The sequence below is a fragment of the Phaethon aethereus genome (assembly GCF_964289735.1).
Source record: "Phaethon aethereus genome assembly, chromosome: Z".
NCBI classification, from domain to species: domain Eukaryota; kingdom Metazoa; phylum Chordata; class Aves; order Phaethontiformes; family Phaethontidae; genus Phaethon; species Phaethon aethereus.
This window is the reverse complement of record NC_138577.1, coordinates 27,231,963-27,250,960: the sequence shown is the minus strand read 5'-3', so window position 1 is coordinate 27,250,960 and position 18,998 is coordinate 27,231,963. Positions and strand designations below refer to the sequence as shown.

Here is an 18,998-nt window from a genome sequence, read left to right as displayed (position 1 = left end):
ATGTATTGTCTCCAGGTAAGCTCAAGGACTAGTGATATGTTAAAGCTTTGCACAAAGGTTGGTAGGGTGTCCTCTGCTGACTTAGCGGTGGGCAAGCAGGCTGTTACTGAAGTTAAGTTTACCATACACGTGTATGCAACTATCAGTCTGGCTACCATGTTGTTGTCTATCCCTTGGTTGTCCACGTGCGCCATCATTACTGCTATCAGCACAAATGTTGGTTGGAAGGATCTGCTTTCTCACAGTCCTGCAAAAGAACAAAAAATGCACCTCGAGCCTTGGGACCAGGTCTTAAAAATCAGGGATTATCTACTGAGTGCTCATGCCATGAGCCTTCCCATTCCCATCTAGGGCCCCCCAGGCATGCAAGCCTCTGGGCTTTGTCAGAGTCCAAGGCACAATGCCAGCACAAGGTGGCTTGACCATGACAGGCTGTCCTACATATGTTTTTGATGTGAGCTGACCCCTCTGGTTGGTGGGTAAGGGTCAGGTGTTGCTTGGTGATGGTCCGGTAGGGCAAAATGCCCAAATCTTTGGGCTCCCATGGTCTCTCCAGCAATTGTTTGTGATGAATGTTGCTTGGGGCAATCCTAAGTCCCAGCTGTGACAGGAGACATTGGCATGCCTTTTCATCAGGCCGTTAGCCTGTTCTACCATGCCACTGGCCTGTGGGTAGTATAGCGCATGAAACAGCCACTTGATGCCTTCTCCCCATGCCCAGTCCTGTACAATTGTGGCTGTAAAACGTGAGCCATCATCACTTTGGATGCACTCGGGCATGGGCAGAATGCCAAAGCATTCCCGTAGAGCTGCTATCATTTGACCCTCTGTGGCAGTGCTGACAGCGGTGGCCGTAGACAACCCTGGCACCATCTCTGCTCCTATCAGGGTGTATCTTTTCCTGTGGGATGGTCTTAAGGGCCCAATGTAGTCAGTCTGCCAGGTGCTCCGAAGGGCTTTCCCCTGCCTGATATGCTGAAGAGGGGCTCGGTTTGGGTGCTCGGCTTTAAGTCTTGTCTGACACTGTGGGCAAGGGGTAAGAACCCCTTATGCCTTCATGGGTATTGGCCAGCCTTGGGACTGGCATTCAGGCTAAAGGCCTGCTTTGCCCCAGTGGCCTCACTTAACATGTGGCTGTTTGGCCCAACGATCCCAGTCCTCCTTCTTGTACGTAGCTACTCTGATTTGGGCCGAACAGTCCACTTACTGCCAGGCAACCACCACTGCCTGCCTGCTAGCACGTTCAGCCCCAGTGTGTTTCCCTTACAGGGGCTCAGAATTACTTCTGTGGTGGTCACTCTTTTTTCTCCGGGTAGCCAGAGAGGGGTCTGGGATCAGAGGCATTTTCCCGCTACTGCTGTCACTCCCACTATATTTACAACTTTTCATAATCCCCAGCTCATCAGCTTGCCACTTCTCCAGAACAGGAGTTTGGGCCCATGTGTCAATTCAAAATTCTCCACCTCTCCACTGCATGGCCATGGGGCCATGGATAGACGGTTCTTTGCCGGGAGGCCACTGGCAGGAGTTCCCTGCGTGGACTGGGCGACCTCATCCCCAAGCTATTTTTTGGCCCTTTTGGTCCCTCCCGCAGGGCCACAAAAGGGCTGTGGGTACCGTAGGAGGCAGGGCAGCCAATTCTGCACGCCCCAAGCCCCTGCCCTTCCCTTCAGCCACCTCAGCAGCTGTCAGGGGCAGTCAGCGGGCTGCCCGTGCAGCCTCGCTCGAGGGAGCCCTGGGGCTAATCCCTCTGGCCAGCGGCAGCTCCTCTCTGGGCTTGTCTGGACGTACCTCCAGAGGGCTTGATTTGCTGGGGCAGTGGTGGCTGCTCGGACAGAAGGTCCAGCTGGTTTGCTGGACCCGCTGGCTTTCGTTGGCACTGCCGCCCAGATCGGCACAGCCCACCTCACGCCTGCACGTAACAGCACTGCAGAGCACCTCCGCCCGAGGCAGCAGACGTGCTGTGCTCTGGAGGTCCCACCACCTGTGTCCTGCAGCCCCCTTAGCTTGTTTCCTGACAGACTGTGCAGGTATTTTTCAGGCATCAGGCAACCCCTGGGTGAGCTGGTGGGTGGCTGGGGTCCACTGGCGCAGCCATCAGGGTGTCCCACTGTCCTCCCTCAGGCACTGCCTGAGTACCGGCAGCCTTTCGTGCTCCCGCTGCCCCTCCGGCAGTCCTCTTCTGCTAATAGCAACCGGCTCCCCCTGTTCTTTGCCCAGTGTGCCAATCGGGTGGGTAAAGACCAATTGCCTGCCCGCCCATTGCTCAGGAACACGCTGCACCATCCCTGAGCAAGATGCAGTCTCCCTCCATGGAAGCTACCCGCCACAAATACTCCATCTCCATCTTGCCTGCTTGGCATGAAAGTTTGGCCTGTAGCTCAGTGAGCTGGGGACCAGTCCTGGGAGCTGTGCAAATGGGGTCATGGGAGTCACCCCCACTGGGACTCGTATGGCTCTCGGTTTCCATACGCGGCCGCAGCTGTTTTGTCTTCTATCAAATTCCTCCACCTTGTCTTTCTCCACTGACTTCTCCTTCTCTTGGGTTTCTGTTTCTCCCCAGGTGTCCCTGTCCCAACCCTTGGGGTGGGGACCCTCAATTCGCTTTCAGATCCGGGCAGCACTGGCGGGTTTCCATAGGGGCTGGCATGAATGCAGTGCTCTGCTCCAGCAGGTGCGGACACTTACACTCTCACTGTGACCCTCTTTCCTGGCTGTCTCTCCCCAGCTGTTGCTCTAAGTTGGCTTCTTCTGGTGCCCTGAGCACTCGACACGTCCCTGCGACAGAGATTGGCCTGCACCCAGCATGGTGCACCTGTCCCCTCCCCTCGCTGTCCCCTATTTCACCGCAGCATTCGCTGCCCTGTCCACCACTGTTGCTGGGCCGCAACGCTGCTTCTTCAACTGGGCAAGTCCCGGGGCAGAAGGCGCAGGGCCTTGCCTCTCTAACAGCTCCGTGACCGACGTCGTGCTGACGACACCAATTTGATGTCAGAGAGGTGTGAGACCCATGAAACATGTTCCAAAGAGAAAGGGTAACGGGGTGTGGAAGAAAAGGTGAAGGACTAAAGAGAGGCCGTATATTCCAAACGCTTCAGCAGAGACAGCAGGTTCAGGATGTCAGCTGGGTGCCCAGTGTGAAACAGAACCAGAACTTGGAACGAGGGCACAAAGTGCACATAAGGCTCACCTGTAAGGTGAGGACACTCAGTGCCAGCAAATTACTTTGGATGGTGTCCTTATCCAAAGGGAGGGCTTACGGCCACAGGCCTGCTGCTTTGAGGAGAACCACTCCCAGGGTGTCTCTGGCGGGGACCCCATTACAGCCCAGTGTGGTCACCAATTGGTTGTGGTCACCTGTGACTCCCATGGGCAGAAGGGTCTCCGAGGTAGACTGATGGGCTGAGGGGGTCTCTGGTGGCTCAGGTATCTGGGGTACATTGCTGGGGGTTCTCTGTACGAGTGCCCGGCAGCACACATGCCTCCTGCCAAATAAGCCACCATGTCCCCGCTGCCCTGCTGTTAGGTCCGCAGCGAGGCTCAGGGAGTTCTCCTGCTGCAATCCCCACTCCCCAAATAAGTCACACCAGGACTTTGTAACATTTATAAACTATATCCCTTACCCTAGCCCTAATCTTAACCGTAGCCTGACCTTAGCCAAAGACCCCAAAGCAGATGGAAAAGCTCTCAGGGGAGAATTCTTTGTGATGCACAAACCTTCTCTTGGTAGCCCTTCTGCAGTGCCACTACAAGACCCTTCCTTTTCGTCTCTTGTCTAATCCTAACCCTAAAAGTGGTCAGGTAGCCCTTAAGCCCATAAAATGCAAGCTGTGGTGCAGATGAAAATGCTCCCAGGAGAGACCTGGTTTGGCAGCCCACATCTTGCCTTGGCATCCCTGCTTCATCCCGATCCTTAGGTTTTGTCTTTCTTTGAACCTTAATGCTAGAAGTGCACAGAGCTTTAATGCCACACAGTCCCAAACATGGCCCACATAAATGGGTCCCCAGAGAATTCCTTCTGCAGTCCAGACCTCTGCTCATCAGCCCCACTCCAGCTATATCCCCAGGAACTGTCCTCATCCTAAATGTGCCCAGGGCCTTAAGCCCAGGTAAACCCAAATATGGCCCTGGTTGAAGTCTTTAAGGGCAATTCTTCTGCAGACCAAACTGTCCCTAGGCAGTCCCTTTGCAGACCCACTGCAACTAGACCAAGAGGAACTGTCTCTTTTTTAACTCTAAAATTGCCCAGAAACCACTTTCTGCAGCCTAAACCTTCCCTTGTCAGCTTCTCTACAATCCCACTCCACATAGACCCCTAAGCTTTGTCTCTCTCTGAACTAAAAACCTAGCCTTAATCCAAGACATGTGCTCAGCCTTACCCTAAGACCTCAAATAAATTGGAATAAATAATAATAAAAATGGCCAAGGTAAAAAATTGTTAAAGGAAATTTCTTTGTGGATAAACTTTCCTTTGGCACTACCTTTGCAGCCTCACTCCAAATACACCACTAGGTTTGTCTCTCATAAATGGAATGCTAACCACAGCCATGGGCTGATCCCTATAGAAGGGCCCCAAATCATGGCCAAGATGAAAAAGTCCTGAGGGACGGATTCTTTTTGCAACCCAAACTTTCCCTTGCCAGTCCGTTTGCAGCCCCACTTCACCTGGGGCCCTGTGCTTTGCCTCTTATCCATTAAGTCTATCTAAGAGTGGCCAGAGCCTTAACCCATGATACCTCCCGCTATGGCCTACTCCCAGCTGAGCAAGCCCTGAACTTACCCCTTCCCTCTCAAAGATGGAAGCTTCAACAACATGTCTGTGTGTGCACAAATTCATTGTTTCAGTACCTATTCAATGCCAAGAGTTCACTTATGGTAATTATCCCTCTCCAGAGGGAGGAATCAAATCTTGATCTGACTCTTATCTTCTGAACTCTTGATACTTCAGGGTGCCAGTATTTTAGCCCATTCTTGACTTCAGATTCATCCTAGCACACCTACAATCTCTGGTGGCCAAATCCTAACTTATTTATTCAAATACCGTCTTTTTGACACACTTCTGAACAGTAGTTCAATTACAGTCTGTCAATAACTTTAGAAAGCAGGATACCTGCACTGCCGCGTCTGCCTTTCGGCCTTAGCCAGAACAGGTTGTCAGTGGAGCACTGCGTAACCTCTGCCTTTTATTCCTTGGGAGCACAGAAAGGCCGTCAGGTCTTTGTCAGAGAAGCCGCTTGCGAATCATAACAGCGGGGGGCAGAGGAAAGGCAGGCCGTGGGGCCGGGCTGTCGGTGTTCGCCGTTAGAGGGACGTGATGCTGTGCAACCCCACCGTAAGGGCCGAGCCCGTACTTCCGCAGTCCGACAGCGCTGCACAGGAGCGGGCGGCCGCAGGCCACCACCCTCCCCGCCGCAGTGCCCGGCGTCGCCCGTCCCTCCCCGCACCCCCAGCCCCTCGGCGGGCAGCTGCCCCTGCCCCAAGCCTGGCCGCCGCCAGGAGCCCGCACACGCCGCTAGACTGCCGGAGAGATGACGACCCTGGCCGGCGGAAGCAGCCACCAACTCCATAACGGCAGCGCCGCCGCCATAGGCCCGGCGCTGCGCATGCGCCTGACCGTGCTGCTAAAGGGCGGGAGGCGCAGTGAGGAAGCGGGCTGGGAGCCGGGTGGAGCGGTTGCTTCCTGCTGGCGTCGTTGCATCCGGGTTAGAGGGCAGCGTCCAGCTGGAGGAGCTGTTGTCCGCGTCTGGTCGGCCCAGCTGTGGGCATACCGCGGGCGAGGGGCTTCGCGGTGCCGTCTGCAGACCTGGCCCGTCTGAGGACCCATTCGGCCTGCCTCAGCCCAAGGCCTACTGTGAGTCTCCCGGCGTGGTAGGGGGGTCCTCTCTTGTTGTGGGGAGAGGCGCTGGGGGGGACCCGGGCCCGAGGGGTGGAGGTTGGCGCCGGCTGCCTCCCGCGGGGCCGCCAGGCGCTGAGGTGGGGGCTTGCCGGGGCTCCCGCCGCCGTGGCAGCGGCGTGTGCGCTTGGGCTTGCCAAGCCGGGAACTGTACCGGTATTTGCTTGTCTGCTTCTCCCGAAAGTATATGCTTATTCGGAAAAAGTGCTCACTGGGACGAGTGTACCTGAATTGTAACGATTGTGAAACTTTTTTTTTTTTTTTTTGGAGAGCCGGGTAATGTCCGCCGAGGTACTCTACTGAAAGTCACGGTAAATGCCGTTGCAGCTCCTGTGAGACAGCGGTGTTACTGCATTGTTTTCTTCTGATTTTGGGAAGGTAACTCCTTCATGGCTTCTTCGGAATTTATTTAGCTATGTTCCATGTTAATGGTGTCTGCAGTGGCAGTGGGGGTTGTCTGAGGAGGTTAAAAACATGACAGCAGGCCATAGGGATAGGTGAAAGAAGACTTAAAGGCACCCTAACTACAGTAAAGTTATGGATAACTGGTTTTATCTCAGTGTCTAAGAGAATGCCTATTAAACTTAAAATGGAAGGGAGCAAATGAAAATTCACTTTTGAAGATAAATAAGTAGCAATTGTGAAACTTAAAAGATATATAGTATTTTTATTTAGTGTCTTGTCCTGAAAGATAAAAGTAACCTGCAATAACAGTTCTTTTAAGCAATTTCTGAAAATATATTCTAGATTATTTGCATTTTTAAACCAAGAGTTTAAAAGGTAACTACTATTTCTTGTTGCCTAATTTTGAATTTTTTTTTTTAATGTTCTTAAAGGTACATGTTCATTTCAAGTAGAAAGGAACATGTTCCCAAATTCCTCCAACTTGGGTCGGCCACCTTTCCCTCCAAAACACCACCAACGGAATAATTTCTTCAATAAGCTTCCTGCAAATATGCCACCTACAGTCATCACTCACCAGCCAGTTACTGATGTTCAGTTTAACTTTCATGATGCGACGTAAGTACAGTAAGATTTGATAGTGGGGATTGGGTTGAAAAAGAGAGTTAACAGTCTTTTGAAAAAAGTATTTCTGTTTATGGAGGATGTTTTTCACTGTTTTTAACATGAAAGTCATTAAACTTTAAAAAAATAAAGGTATCGTGTAAAACAGAGCTGTATCATTTCTGTTGGTGACCTGCAAGTTGTAATGCTTTCCTGCATTGTGTGTAATGCATGAGATGCCATTGCATTGAGTTAATAACCCACAGTTCAGTTTTAAAGATCTCCAATTGTATTTGTTCACTGAGGAAAACAGGGAGGAGATGAGGAGGGGAAGAAACATTCATTCTTGAGGCTAGATTTGAAGACACCATAGTGTTCTTCAGGCTCTTAATTTAATAGTACCTTAAGCTAATTTGTTTGCAAACCTCTTAGTACACATGTACTATGAAGAATGACCATCTCCTATTTTTTTAATGAGAAATATATTATATACTGAAATATGTCTTCATTTTGGATGGGAAAGAAAGATGTATTGCTTCGAAGAAAAAAAATTACAGGACTTGCGGAATTTAGTATTCACTTAAGGAAAAACTGCCAACCCAGAAAAAAACGTCTTGGTTATCATAGGAATAACAGTAACTGACTGTAGTCTTTCTTTCCCTTGACCAGGACTCTTTTGAGTGGGAACCTTGCAACTATTCCAGCTGTTACACCGCAGCCAACGTCTTACGGAAGTGGTGGTCCAGTACATACATCTGGCCGCACGTCATTCCGAGGAAGAAAGTAAGTACTTTGTGTGTCTGTGATTAATTCTGGTTGTAATGTGCCCATTGTGAAGCATATCTAACAAAATTCTAGTTGCACAAGAAATTGATGTTAGAAATTGCAATACTGAATGAAATGTTTTTTGATGAAACAGGCCATGTCATGGATCTTTAAGGCATTCATGTACCCGCTTTTGAGAATTTTGGTACTCATAATAAATAAGTTAGTATGTATAATGTTTTCTCTTCCAACAGCTGTAATCTTACATAACTGACTTACATGTTGTATTTTAATACTATAGTAGATTGTAGTCTGTGTGTACTTGACTATAAAAGGGTTTCTGTCAATAAAGTGACTATTCTCTTCCTCTTAATATGTCAAGTTAAGAGTAAGACTGCACCCTCCATGTTTTATGGGAATTGTGATGATTTTTTTTTTGACACAGTAGATGCTTCTCCTGATTTTTCTTAATTATGTGATGCTTTATATTTCAAATATGAAGTGCTAAATTCAAGCACATATAAGTCCTTTTTTTTTTTAAGAGGAATTTTATGGAAATACATTTTTTCTACTTTTAAAAAATTAAACTGATTTCAGTATACGTAACTTCCTTCATTACTTTATTGCAACAGAAGGAGGAATTTCAGATGAAAGTATGGTTTTATTTCTTTTAACACTGTAGAAGAAAATTGCTTCTTATAAGTTCAGAAATAGTAGCTGATACGTGTTTGTAATAACTCTGTGACTCAGCTAATAAGGAGGAAGCTTTATGTAATCTGTCTTCAAAATTATTTCCAGATTTAACAGATGAGAAAATAAGTACAATTAAATTTATGGTATTAAGCTATAGTTGAGTATATAACTATCGCGTGGACTAAAGTTCCTGATTTCATGTTGTATGCATGTTTTCCTCTTGACCAGTCTGGTTTATGGAAAGCTATGCTGTGTTAGGAGATTTGCAGTCAACTAATTAATCCTTAGATCTTGAGTTGACTCTTAAGATATTTTTGCAGAACATGAGTTCATGCAAGTTCTTCTTAGTCAAAACGGGCTAAAACAGCATTATGATTTGATTTGACATTATGAGTTTCCTTAATCTTGTGAGTAGGTAAAGTTATCAGAACTTTCTCAGACTTGAAAACTGAAATGTTGACTTGAGGTCTTGTGGTGGGTTGACCCTGGCTGGACACCAGGTCCCCACCAAAGCTGCTCTATTACTCCCTCCTTCTGAGCTGGACAGGGGAGAGAAAATATGACGAATGTAAGGGGAATCCCTGCTCCAGCACCTGGAGCATCTCCTCCCCTTTCTTCTTTGCTGACCTTGGTGTCTGCAGAGTTGTTCCTCTCACGTATGCTCAATCCTTTCTCCAGCTGCAGTTGCTGTGCTCTTCTGGGTTTTTGGGGTTTTTTTCCCTTTTCTTAAATCTGTTATCCCGGAGGTGCTACCACTGTCTCTGGACTCGGCCTTGGCCAGTGGCAGGTCCGTCTTGGAGCTGGCTGGCACTGGCTTTATTGGACATGGGGGAAGCTTCTACCAGCTTCTCACAGAAGGCCCCCTTGCAGCCCTCCCCCTCACCCCCCGCAAAACCTTGCCACGCAAACCCAATACAGGTCTCTTCAGTTAAATTTTTGTTAATGATACTATCTGTTCAGGTCCCCAAACAGCTTTAATGCCAGCTTTTCTGACTACAAGAAATCACTGTAGTTTTATTAATAGTTAATTTATTGATACATATGGACATTTGAATTACATTTTATTTTTTTAATTAAAAAAAGTGTGAGTACCCCCATACTGGTTAACTTTATGCAATACTTGATGTATAAACAAAACATGAATGTCCTCCCTTATTCTTTACTGTGCATGCACCAGAGTATTCAACCGCTGATCAGCTTTCAGTACAAGCTTTTCTTAATGAAGAGTTTGGATGCCAAGGGACTGTCTGTAAGAACACTATTGCTCTTCAAATATATTTGAATTCCTGTGACAAATGACTTACTGAGGAGATGCAGGCCAGTGTTTGAAAATGAGATGTTAGGTTTATGACCTGTGTAGCTTAATACAATCTACATTGTATTAAGGGATATTTGTCAAATGAATGGTGTTTCTTTTTTGCCCAGATTACAGAGTTCACTCTCTGTACAATCTAAGACACAGACAAATGCTACATTTTGAATGGCTATTGTGATAAGTTTCTTTTTCTCTCCTCCCCACTACTGAATTTATTTTATTCATCACTGGGTGTTCAGAACTCACAAAACTTCTCACTGCACTTACATTGATTTAAAAGGAAAGTACCCTGACATTGTATGTATCTTTTTTTTTCTTAAAGTATGTTGTGACCAAAATAGTATCACTAGCTTTCTGAGCTGTCCTGTTTAACTGAACTTGCCATTAGGTTTCAAATACAGGCACCCTTGTAAAGCAGTTGCATCAATTCACTTCAAGGGTAGCTGCACTTTTGCAGTTGTGTGTTCTCTTTTCCCATTCCAGGTTTATTTCACCTAATATCTAGGATGGGCATGCCTTTTGTTCTGTAGAATACTTGCTTTTAGTGAAATAATCATGTAATTAAGCATTGATGTTTGTACTTTGTAGCAACTGTCTCCTATTCATAGGCTGGAGCTTGCAAACTAGAGGAATTACCGTCTCTTTCCTTTCTCCCCCAACCTCCAATTTTAGGAGACAAAGTGAACAGTATGTTGCAGATGATGTCAAACGGCAGCGGTTTCACTCACATCATTCTAAAACAACTGTAGTTAGCCAAGCAGTGCCTTTACCAAAAAAACATAGATACTCCTTCCCAGGATCGGTTCGGTCTCCATCGTTAAGTGCAAGTTACAAGCCAGAATTAACAGGATGTGTCCCTCCGTTGCAAGATAGTTTGTTGCAAGACACTGCAGAAACCTCCTTCCCTGTGGCCAAAGATAAGGTAATACCTTTCTATGCCTGTGCTTTACTTCTGCATTCTGAGTAGGCAGGATCCAATGGTGCTGTGGGAGACCCCAAAATTTCTGCAAGGTTCTTTGGCAGTGTCATGGGGTCTCTCTCACTGAGTTGTCTTGGAAGGAATACGAATAAACGTAGCTTCCACTATGGTCCTGTATGGTCTCCTTATGTGTGTTTGGGTTTGGAACATTTTTGGGGACTAGGGGCGGTGTTTACTTGTGTTACTTACTTTCCTTACTAATGTCAGGAAACCTACATGTCAGCTCTAGGAAGTAGAAATTGGAGGTCCATTTTGGTCCATTTTTCACATGATTGGGGGGCAAGGACAATCCTGACTAGAGGGGTGTGAGGGGAAAATGAGCCAACACCCTAGTAATGTGAGAGAAACCCATTCTGAATAAATACAGTACTATGCCTGTAAAGATGTTGTCTGCCTCTCTTCAGAAGGAGATAAGTTACAGACGTAGCTGTTCTGGGATATAGAAGAGGATGTCGTCTTTAGGTGGGCAGGGGAGTTGGAACTGTGTTTTTGTTCTTCCTTAATTAAAAAGAAAGCATGTGGCTAATGAGTCTTCATACTTTATCTGCACCAACATGACAGAAGATTTTTTTTTTTAATATAAGTATGCCTGATTATAGCATATAACAGTGTTGTGAAAGGGAAACGGTTAATACCTCCTTCCACCAAAGATATGACTATTTCTTTAATAGTTTGTGTGGGATAACAAAAGAAAGCTAACTGAATTAAGTTTTAATATTTATTGTTCTCCCTATTACTGGTAGGCAAACTATTGACGTTAAAGTCAGCAGAAGATATCTCTGGTCTTTCACTGCTTATTCCCTGAAAAGCTGCATATACTGATGAGGCAAAAACTACTTTCTGAGGACAGACATTTTATAACAGATTGAACAAATGTAAATTTTAAAAACTTACAGAAATTTCTTCCAGGGAGTTGTTCAGTATGAATTCAAGTGTGGTACAACTCTAGACAATGGAATAGGTAATGTGAAATTATGTTTGGTTGTTTTGGTCTTTTTAATGCAGTCTTCTGTGTTTCATGTAATTGCATCTCTGGCCAGAAAGAATGTTCACTTCTCTGTATCTTTACTTTTTGAATGTGTGTGTCCAGTTAAGTCAGCAGGTTCTGGAGTGGTTTCAAGCATGTCAGCAGCAGTCTTGTGATTTGAACAGAAAAGAGCTTTGCAGGACGGAACTCCAGAGAGAAATTCAGCAAATTTTTCCACGTATGTTTTGATTACTTAATATCAGTTTGAATGTTCTTCAGGTTCATCATTCTTCCTTCTTCTTAAACTATGACATGTCAACATCAGTTTTTATTCTGGGATTCTTCTGTTACAGAGAGCAGACTCTTTCTGGTTGGGTCCTCACTGAATGGGTTTGGCACTCGTAGCAGCGATGGTGACTTGTGCCTGGTGATTAAGGAAGAACCAGTAAGTAACTTAAACCATATATAGTTAAAACAGTCTGTTTTTAAAATGTATGTGCTGTTATAAGGTTGGATTCTAAAATGAAAAACAAATGGTCAAATCCTTTTGATTTAATAACATATTTTTGTACTTATAATAGCCATGAACTTTGGGTCCAATAATGTTGTAAATATGAATTTAACCCTGTAAACCCTTAAACCCAACAAAATATTCCAAAAATAAGCATTACCTTCACTCCATAAGTGAAAAAAGCACAGCAAAACAGAGAAGTAAATTGACTAGAATCATGAAGAAAATTGCTTAAAGAACTCTAACTTGCTTTAGATGCAGGAACAACTTTTAATAAATACAATTTTTTCATTTCAGTATTCAGATTCATAGCTGCTAATCTTACTGAGCAGGCATAAGAAGGAATTTGGTATGCAAAATATCTTAAGTATTTCTGGGGAGAGAAAAAGTTTGAGTAGAATTTCGGTTGAGAGAAAAGATGTAACATATCTAAATAGAGCATAATTTTGAAAACAAGCATCATTGAAAAGGCAGGAAAGAACTTTTTTTTTTATAAATGGGGCTAGGTTTTCCTCAAGTTCTATGATTTGTGAATGTCTGATAGTTACTTTGCATATTGAATATTAACTATTCTGAATGGTTTTTGCTGCACTAAATGTTTATGTAGGCTGTGGAATGTGTTGGTATATATGTTCATATCTTATTCTGAGAATTAATAATTTTTATTTGAAAAGTAAAGCATGCTTACTTGGAACATTTAAATGAGAGATACCAACTTTTTTCTTTAATATCATATTTCAGGTAAATCAGAAAACTGAAGCAAGGCATATACTTGGCTTAGTCCAGAAACTCTTCAGTACTAAACTTTGTAAGTTCTCAGATACAGTGAGGTGGTAAGATTATTGGCAATTCTGGAAGAAGTATTGATGCACAATTATAACTAATTTATGTAATTGCATCTTGTGTAGCTTCTAATCACAGTATTGTTTAGAGAAGAGCTATAAATATTTAGTAGTGTTACTTATCTTGGTGCTGAGTGACAGTAATTAGAAAAACATAACGGTTCCTTTGCAAACTATTGGACTTCAAGAACAGGTAGCATCTAAAATGACTTTTGAATTGTGGACTGCAATTGGCAGTGTGGGGGCGAAGTAGATTTCTGTTTAGGAAACCTCTCTTAGTGGTTTCCCACAATACTCTTAAGAATTTTTAAAATAAGGTGTCACTCAGACTGTGTAGAATTCATTTGGTGCAGAGTCAGGGAGGGGCTTTGGTACCTGTGGAATGTTCCGGTTCCTCAGGTGGCCTTGAACCTGACGCTCTCTTATAGTGGGAGGGAATTCAGTCCCCATCTTCCAGTTCATCTACTTGAGAGATGTGGAAAGAGAGGCTGCCAGTGTAGACTGAGGCAAAGAAGTCATTGAGTACCTCAGCCTTCTCCTCATCCCTTGTTACCCCTCTGCCAGTCTTGCTCAACAGGGTGGTTATGCTTTCTTTGACCTTCCTTTTCTGGCTGACATACCTGTAGAAGCCGTTGTTATTATTCTTTTCATCCCTTGCCAAGTTCAGCTCCTTGGCCTTCCTGACCCCAGCCCTACACAACCAGGCAGCATCCCTCTACTCTTCCCAGGCTGCCTGTCCCTGCTTCCACTGCCTGTGCATTTCCTTCTTGCCCTTGAGTTTGACCAGCAGGTCTCGACTCAGCCATGCTGGCTTCTTGCCTTCTTCCTTTCCTGATTTCTTACACCTGGGCTCTCTCCTGAAAGTGTCCTTAGAGATCTGCCAGCTCTGTTCTGCTCCATTGTCCCTGAGGGCAGTTTCCCAGGGGGTCCTATTGACTAAGTCCCTGAAGAGCTGGAAGTTTGTTTTTCTCAAATTCAGGGTCCTGACTTTACTCTTTGCCTGCCCCATATTCCTCAGGACTGCAAACTCCACCAGTGCATGACCACTGCAGCCTAGGCTGCCTCCAATCTTGGTGTCACCAATTAGCTCACATGCCTTTGTGAACAACAGGTCCAGTATGGCATCCTCTCTGGTAGGGCTGTCTATTGCCTGGCACAGGAAGTTATCCTCCATGCACTCCAGGAGTCTGCTGGATTGCCTGCAGCTCGCTGTGCTGCTTTCCAGCAGATGTCAGGGTGGTTGAAGTTCCCTGGTAGGACAAGAGCCTGCAAGCACGATGCCTCCAGTGGCTGGAGTGAGAAGGCTTCATCATAGACTCCGCTTGGCTGAGTGGCCTGTAGTAGGCACCAACCACAAGGTTCCCTTTGTTGCCTTGGTCCCTGATTCTTACCCGTAAGCTTTCGACCTGCTTGTGGCTATTCTTCAGAGACAGCTCTTCACACTTTATCCATTTCTTCATGTAGAGGGCAATGCCTCTGCCCCTCCTTCCGCAGCTGTCCCTTTTGAACAGCCTGTAGCCATCGATAGCTACACTCCAGTTGTGCGACTCATCCCACCAAGCTTCAGTAATGGCAACAGGGTCGTAGCTTTCTAGCAGCACGGTGGCTTCCAGCTCTTCCTGTTTGTTGGTGTAGAGGCACTTCAGCTTGCTCTCAGCTGTGTCACCCTCTTAGAGGAACAGCCCTTAGTTCCTTTGAGGTCTTTCACTGGTGTTTCCCTGTTGGCTCCTATTATGTCCAAAGCCATAAGACTTTATGGCATAATCTCCATAAGACTTCAAGTGTGCTGCAGTATAGCCAGCATGTCTCACAGCAGCAGGCTGAGGGTCCTTTCTAGACCCCCATCCCTCTATCCTTGGCGTGTCATCTCACATCTTGTTGTGGGTAAGCCTGATATTATGCCCATCCCGCTTCGAGTCTAGTTTAAAGCCCTGTCAATAAGCCCCGTGATCTTGCGAGCAAAGACGCACTTCCTCCTTTGAGAAAGGTGAATCCCATCTGATGCCAGCAAGACTGGTGCCGTATAGGCCATCCCATTATCAAAGAAACCAGAGTTGTGGTGGTGACACCAGTCATGGAGCAATGTATTAATAGACTGGGCCGGTCTGTTTCTTCCTCTGTCACTGCCGTCAACTGGAAGGAGGGAGGGAGGGAAAACCAACCTGTGATCCAGATTCCCTTAGCAACCATCCCAAGGCCCTGAAGTCTCTTTTGATCACCCTTGGGTTATGAGTGGCAGCTTCACTGCCACCCAGACTGAAGAGCAGTAGTGGGTAATAGTCCAAGGGCTGCACCAGGCTAGGGAGGTTCCTAGCGATGTCTTTAACCCGGGCCCCAGGGAGGCAGCAGACTGCCCTAAGAGAAGGGTCTGTCCAGCATGTTGGACACTCTGTTCCCCTCAGAAGGGAGTCGCCTACAACTATAACCCATCTTTTCTTCCTCATGGGGGTAGTCATGATGCAGGGGGTAGCCCTTTCTGACCTTGGCAACACCTCTGGTGTATCTGGACCATCGTCCACATCATCAATGGACTGTCCTTCCACATCCAGAGCCTCATACTTGTTGTACAGAGGCACCTGGGAAGGCAAGGTAGGGAGGGAAGGGGTTCATCTGCCACCCAAATCATGGACTTGCCCCCATTCACTCCTTTACTTAATTTTTTTTCATATTAATTTATTTTCAAATTATTTTACAATTCATGTACTCAAAGTGTGAAGAGCTTTTTTTAGAGTTTGCATTCTCTGATATGAATACACAGCAAAACCAAAGCAAAACAACCAGTTCATCCACTTGAGAGATGTGGGAAGAGAGGCTGCCAGTGTAGATTGAGGCGAAGTCATTGAGTACCTCAGCCTTCTCCTCATCCCTTGTTACCCCTCTGCCAGTCTTGCTCAGTAGGGTGGTTATGCTTTCTTTGACTTTCCTTTTCTGGCTGACATACCTGTAGAAGCCACTGTTACTATTCTTCACATCCCTTGCAAGTTCCGCTCCAGTCACACCTTGGCCTTCCTGACCCCAGCCCTACACAACCAGCAGCATCCCTGTACTCTTCCCAGGATGCCTGTCCCTGCCTCCACTTCCTGTGCATTTCCTTCTTGCCGTTTAGTTTGACCAGCAGGTCTCCACTCAGCCATGCTGGTCTCTCGCCTTCCTTTCCTGATTTCTTACACCTGGAGATCGAGAGCCCTTGCGCTCTCTGGAAAGTGTCCTTAGAGATCTGCCAGCTCTGTTCTGCTCCATTGTCCCTGAGGGCAGTTTCCCAGAGGGTCCTATTGCCTAACTCCCTGAAGAGCTGGAAGTTTGCTTTCCTCAAATCCAGGGTCCTGACTTTACTCTTTGCCTGCCCCATATCCCTCAGGACTGTGAACTCCACCAGTGCATGACCAATGCAGCCCAGGCTGCCTCCAATCCTGATGTTGCCAGTTAGCTCACTTGTGTTGGTGACCAACAGGTCCATTATGGCTTCCCCTCGGGCAGGGCTGTCTATTGCCTGGCACAGGAAGTTATCCTCCATGCACTCCAGGAGTCTCCTGAATTGCCTGCAGCTCACCCTGCTACTTTTCCATCAGGTATCAGGGTGGTTGAAGTCCCTCAGCAGGATGAGAGCCTCCGAGCGTGATGCCTCCTGTAGCTGGAGTGAGAAGGGATTGTCAACAGATGCCCCTTGATCAGGTGGCCTGTAGTAGGCACCAACCACAAGGTTCCCTTTGTTGCCTTGGTCCCTGATTCTTACCCATAAGTTTTCGGCCTGCGTGTGGCTATTCTTCAGAGACGGCACGTTGCACTCTATCCATTCCTTGACGTAGAGGGCAATGCCTTCACCCCTCCTTCCTCACCCCATGTCTTTTGAACAGCCTGTAGCCATTGACAGCTACGTTCCTGTCATGGGATTCATCCCCCCAAGTTTTACTAATGGTGACCAGGTTATAGCTTCATCTTCAGAACTTTAAGTGCTTTCTGTTTTATCATTTATATACAGTTTACTGTGATTGTTAGGTTAGTGTTTCATTCTAGGAGGTTTGGCAAGTGGTTTCAATATATACCTAAGCTCTAGCATATTTGAGTTTCAGGCTTGCAGAAGGTAACATGCATGAGCAAGGAATTTGAGCCCCTCAGATTTAAAGTGTTGGAGCAGAGGTTTTTCAGTGTTACCATTCTGTATCTAGAACACTGACTGAAAGTAAGATGTGTTCTTTTTTTGAATAGCCTAGTCACAGAGTAAAGTGGGGAAAAAGCTTCTGATATTTATTCAGTGTTTTTTTGTGGGTTGGTATTAATGGTATGTATTGTGGTTTCTGCTAGACTAGAGATTTAAGGATAGCAGTAATCTAGCAGAGTACTCGGAACTTTTCAACGTATTTGTTCTGATACCTGCACATACCTATTTTTTTTACAATACTGGCTAACATTCCCTGAACTATATGCTCAAGTCAATGTCTTTTAGAAATGTTAAATGTGAAACATGAATTTGGGGTGATAACTGTTACAATATATTGAAGAGAGTATAATCCAAACCACAGAGAGTAAATGTCAAACTGATTAGTCTCTCCAGATTTGTCTAGGCATGATTCATTTGAAAAACAGCTTAGCAGTACTGGGTTGACTGCTGTATAGTATCTGAATAAATAACAAAGAGCTTGTTTTCTCTTAGTTATACAAAGAGGTGCAATAGTGTTGAGACTAGAATATCAGAATGGAATCTGCCTAATGCTTGTCTATTTGGGAACATGCAACACCTAGGATAAGCAAGGGAACTTGAACTGAAATGAGTGACCTTGAAGGGCTATGCAGGTGGATGAATTCCAAACACCAACAACTAATTTGTCTTGTGCTGACTTCTACCCTCCTAGATTCTTCATGATTCTGGATTCAGGCTTCTGTGTTGCTCAGTTTCTATAATATAACCTTATCGATGAGAGCAGGCTACATGTGCAGGATGCCAAAGACCTTTTTGGCATATACCGTGTTTAGGATTAATATTTTGTACAATTGCTTAATCTTTTATTCTGTAAAAGAGGGACTTATGCTGTTTAATCTGAAATTCAGCATAAGTTATTTATGAAACAGTGTTTAGTTGTCTTTGAAGTAGTTATTCTTTTTCACTACAGCTGAAGTGGCATTTGACTTTTTCATAGACATGCCCAAAACTGTAGAGCAACTATGTGGAATTTATGTGCTTCTTGGTGCAGCCTCTCTGGTCGTAGCTTCAAGGTCAGATACTCAGTTTGCTAAGGCACTTACTGAACCTGTATGTATTTCAGAATTCCTCATTCTGTGTTGGACTGTCATACATACAAAGGAAGAAACAATCTCATGTACAGTAGAGGTTCTACTAACAATGTCATCAGTGTGAGCCAAGAAAGAGTGTACCAGCAGCAAGTCACTGCCTTCTAATGTCTTTGTTTCCCAGGGTGAAACAAAACTGATGGGGATTACATTTTGGGGGTTTTTTTCTTAGCTAATTTGGCACAAGTACCCATCAAGTGTTGGAAGACATTTGCAGGCAAGGATGTGCTTGGAAGTGTACTGCTGCTAGAATGAGTTCAGTTAACTTTTGAAAGGCACTTCAGAAAGGTCATAGTGAGGAAAGTTGAATTGCTATGGCATGCAGATAGATACCCACTGTTGTCTACTATGTGCTGATGTGTTGGGCATCTTTGTCTTAAATTTGGTAGTGAAAGAAAAGGAGGCAGAGAGCAATACATGCTTTATAGCTTTGCTTTAGAAATGTTCTGTGGTGATGGAGGAGGGATGCTTGGATGTGTCTGCAGATGCAGCTAGAAAGAGGAGACACTTGTGCAAGTAGTACTAGCTTGTATGTTCAGTGAACATGGATTGGAGTTTTGTGAGTTTCTTTCTTTAAAAGTAATAAGTTAATAAGAGTATCTCTTTAAGTGCCTGTCTGTGTGTTGCTTAGGATCATACAATGCATTCAAATCCAGATAAAGGATTACCTCAGGTCAAATCTCTCTAAACATGCGTGTCCATAAAGCACTTTTTCTGAAAGTTAAAAAAGAAATTGGTTTAA

At 45.5% G+C, this 18,998-nt stretch overlaps 1 protein-coding gene across 1 annotated transcript in view; it reads left to right on the top strand.

The window, feature by feature from the left end:
• Window positions 1–6,758: 6,758 nt before the first annotated feature.
• Window positions 6,759–18,998, top strand: part of TENT2 (terminal nucleotidyltransferase 2) — a gene marked incomplete at its 5' end in the record, with an annotated part of 42,066 nt that continues 29,826 nt past the window's right edge. Inside the window, 6 exons of the mRNA XM_082012941.1 lie at window positions 6,759–6,913; window positions 7,568–7,681; window positions 10,344–10,593; window positions 11,741–11,855; window positions 11,971–12,062; window positions 12,870–12,936. Of these exons, the coding sequence (XP_081869067.1) occupies window positions 6,759–6,913; window positions 7,568–7,681; window positions 10,344–10,593; window positions 11,741–11,855; window positions 11,971–12,062; window positions 12,870–12,936 (793 nt within the window). The remainder of the gene's footprint in view (window positions 6,914–7,567; window positions 7,682–10,343; window positions 10,594–11,740; window positions 11,856–11,970; window positions 12,063–12,869; window positions 12,937–18,998) is intronic.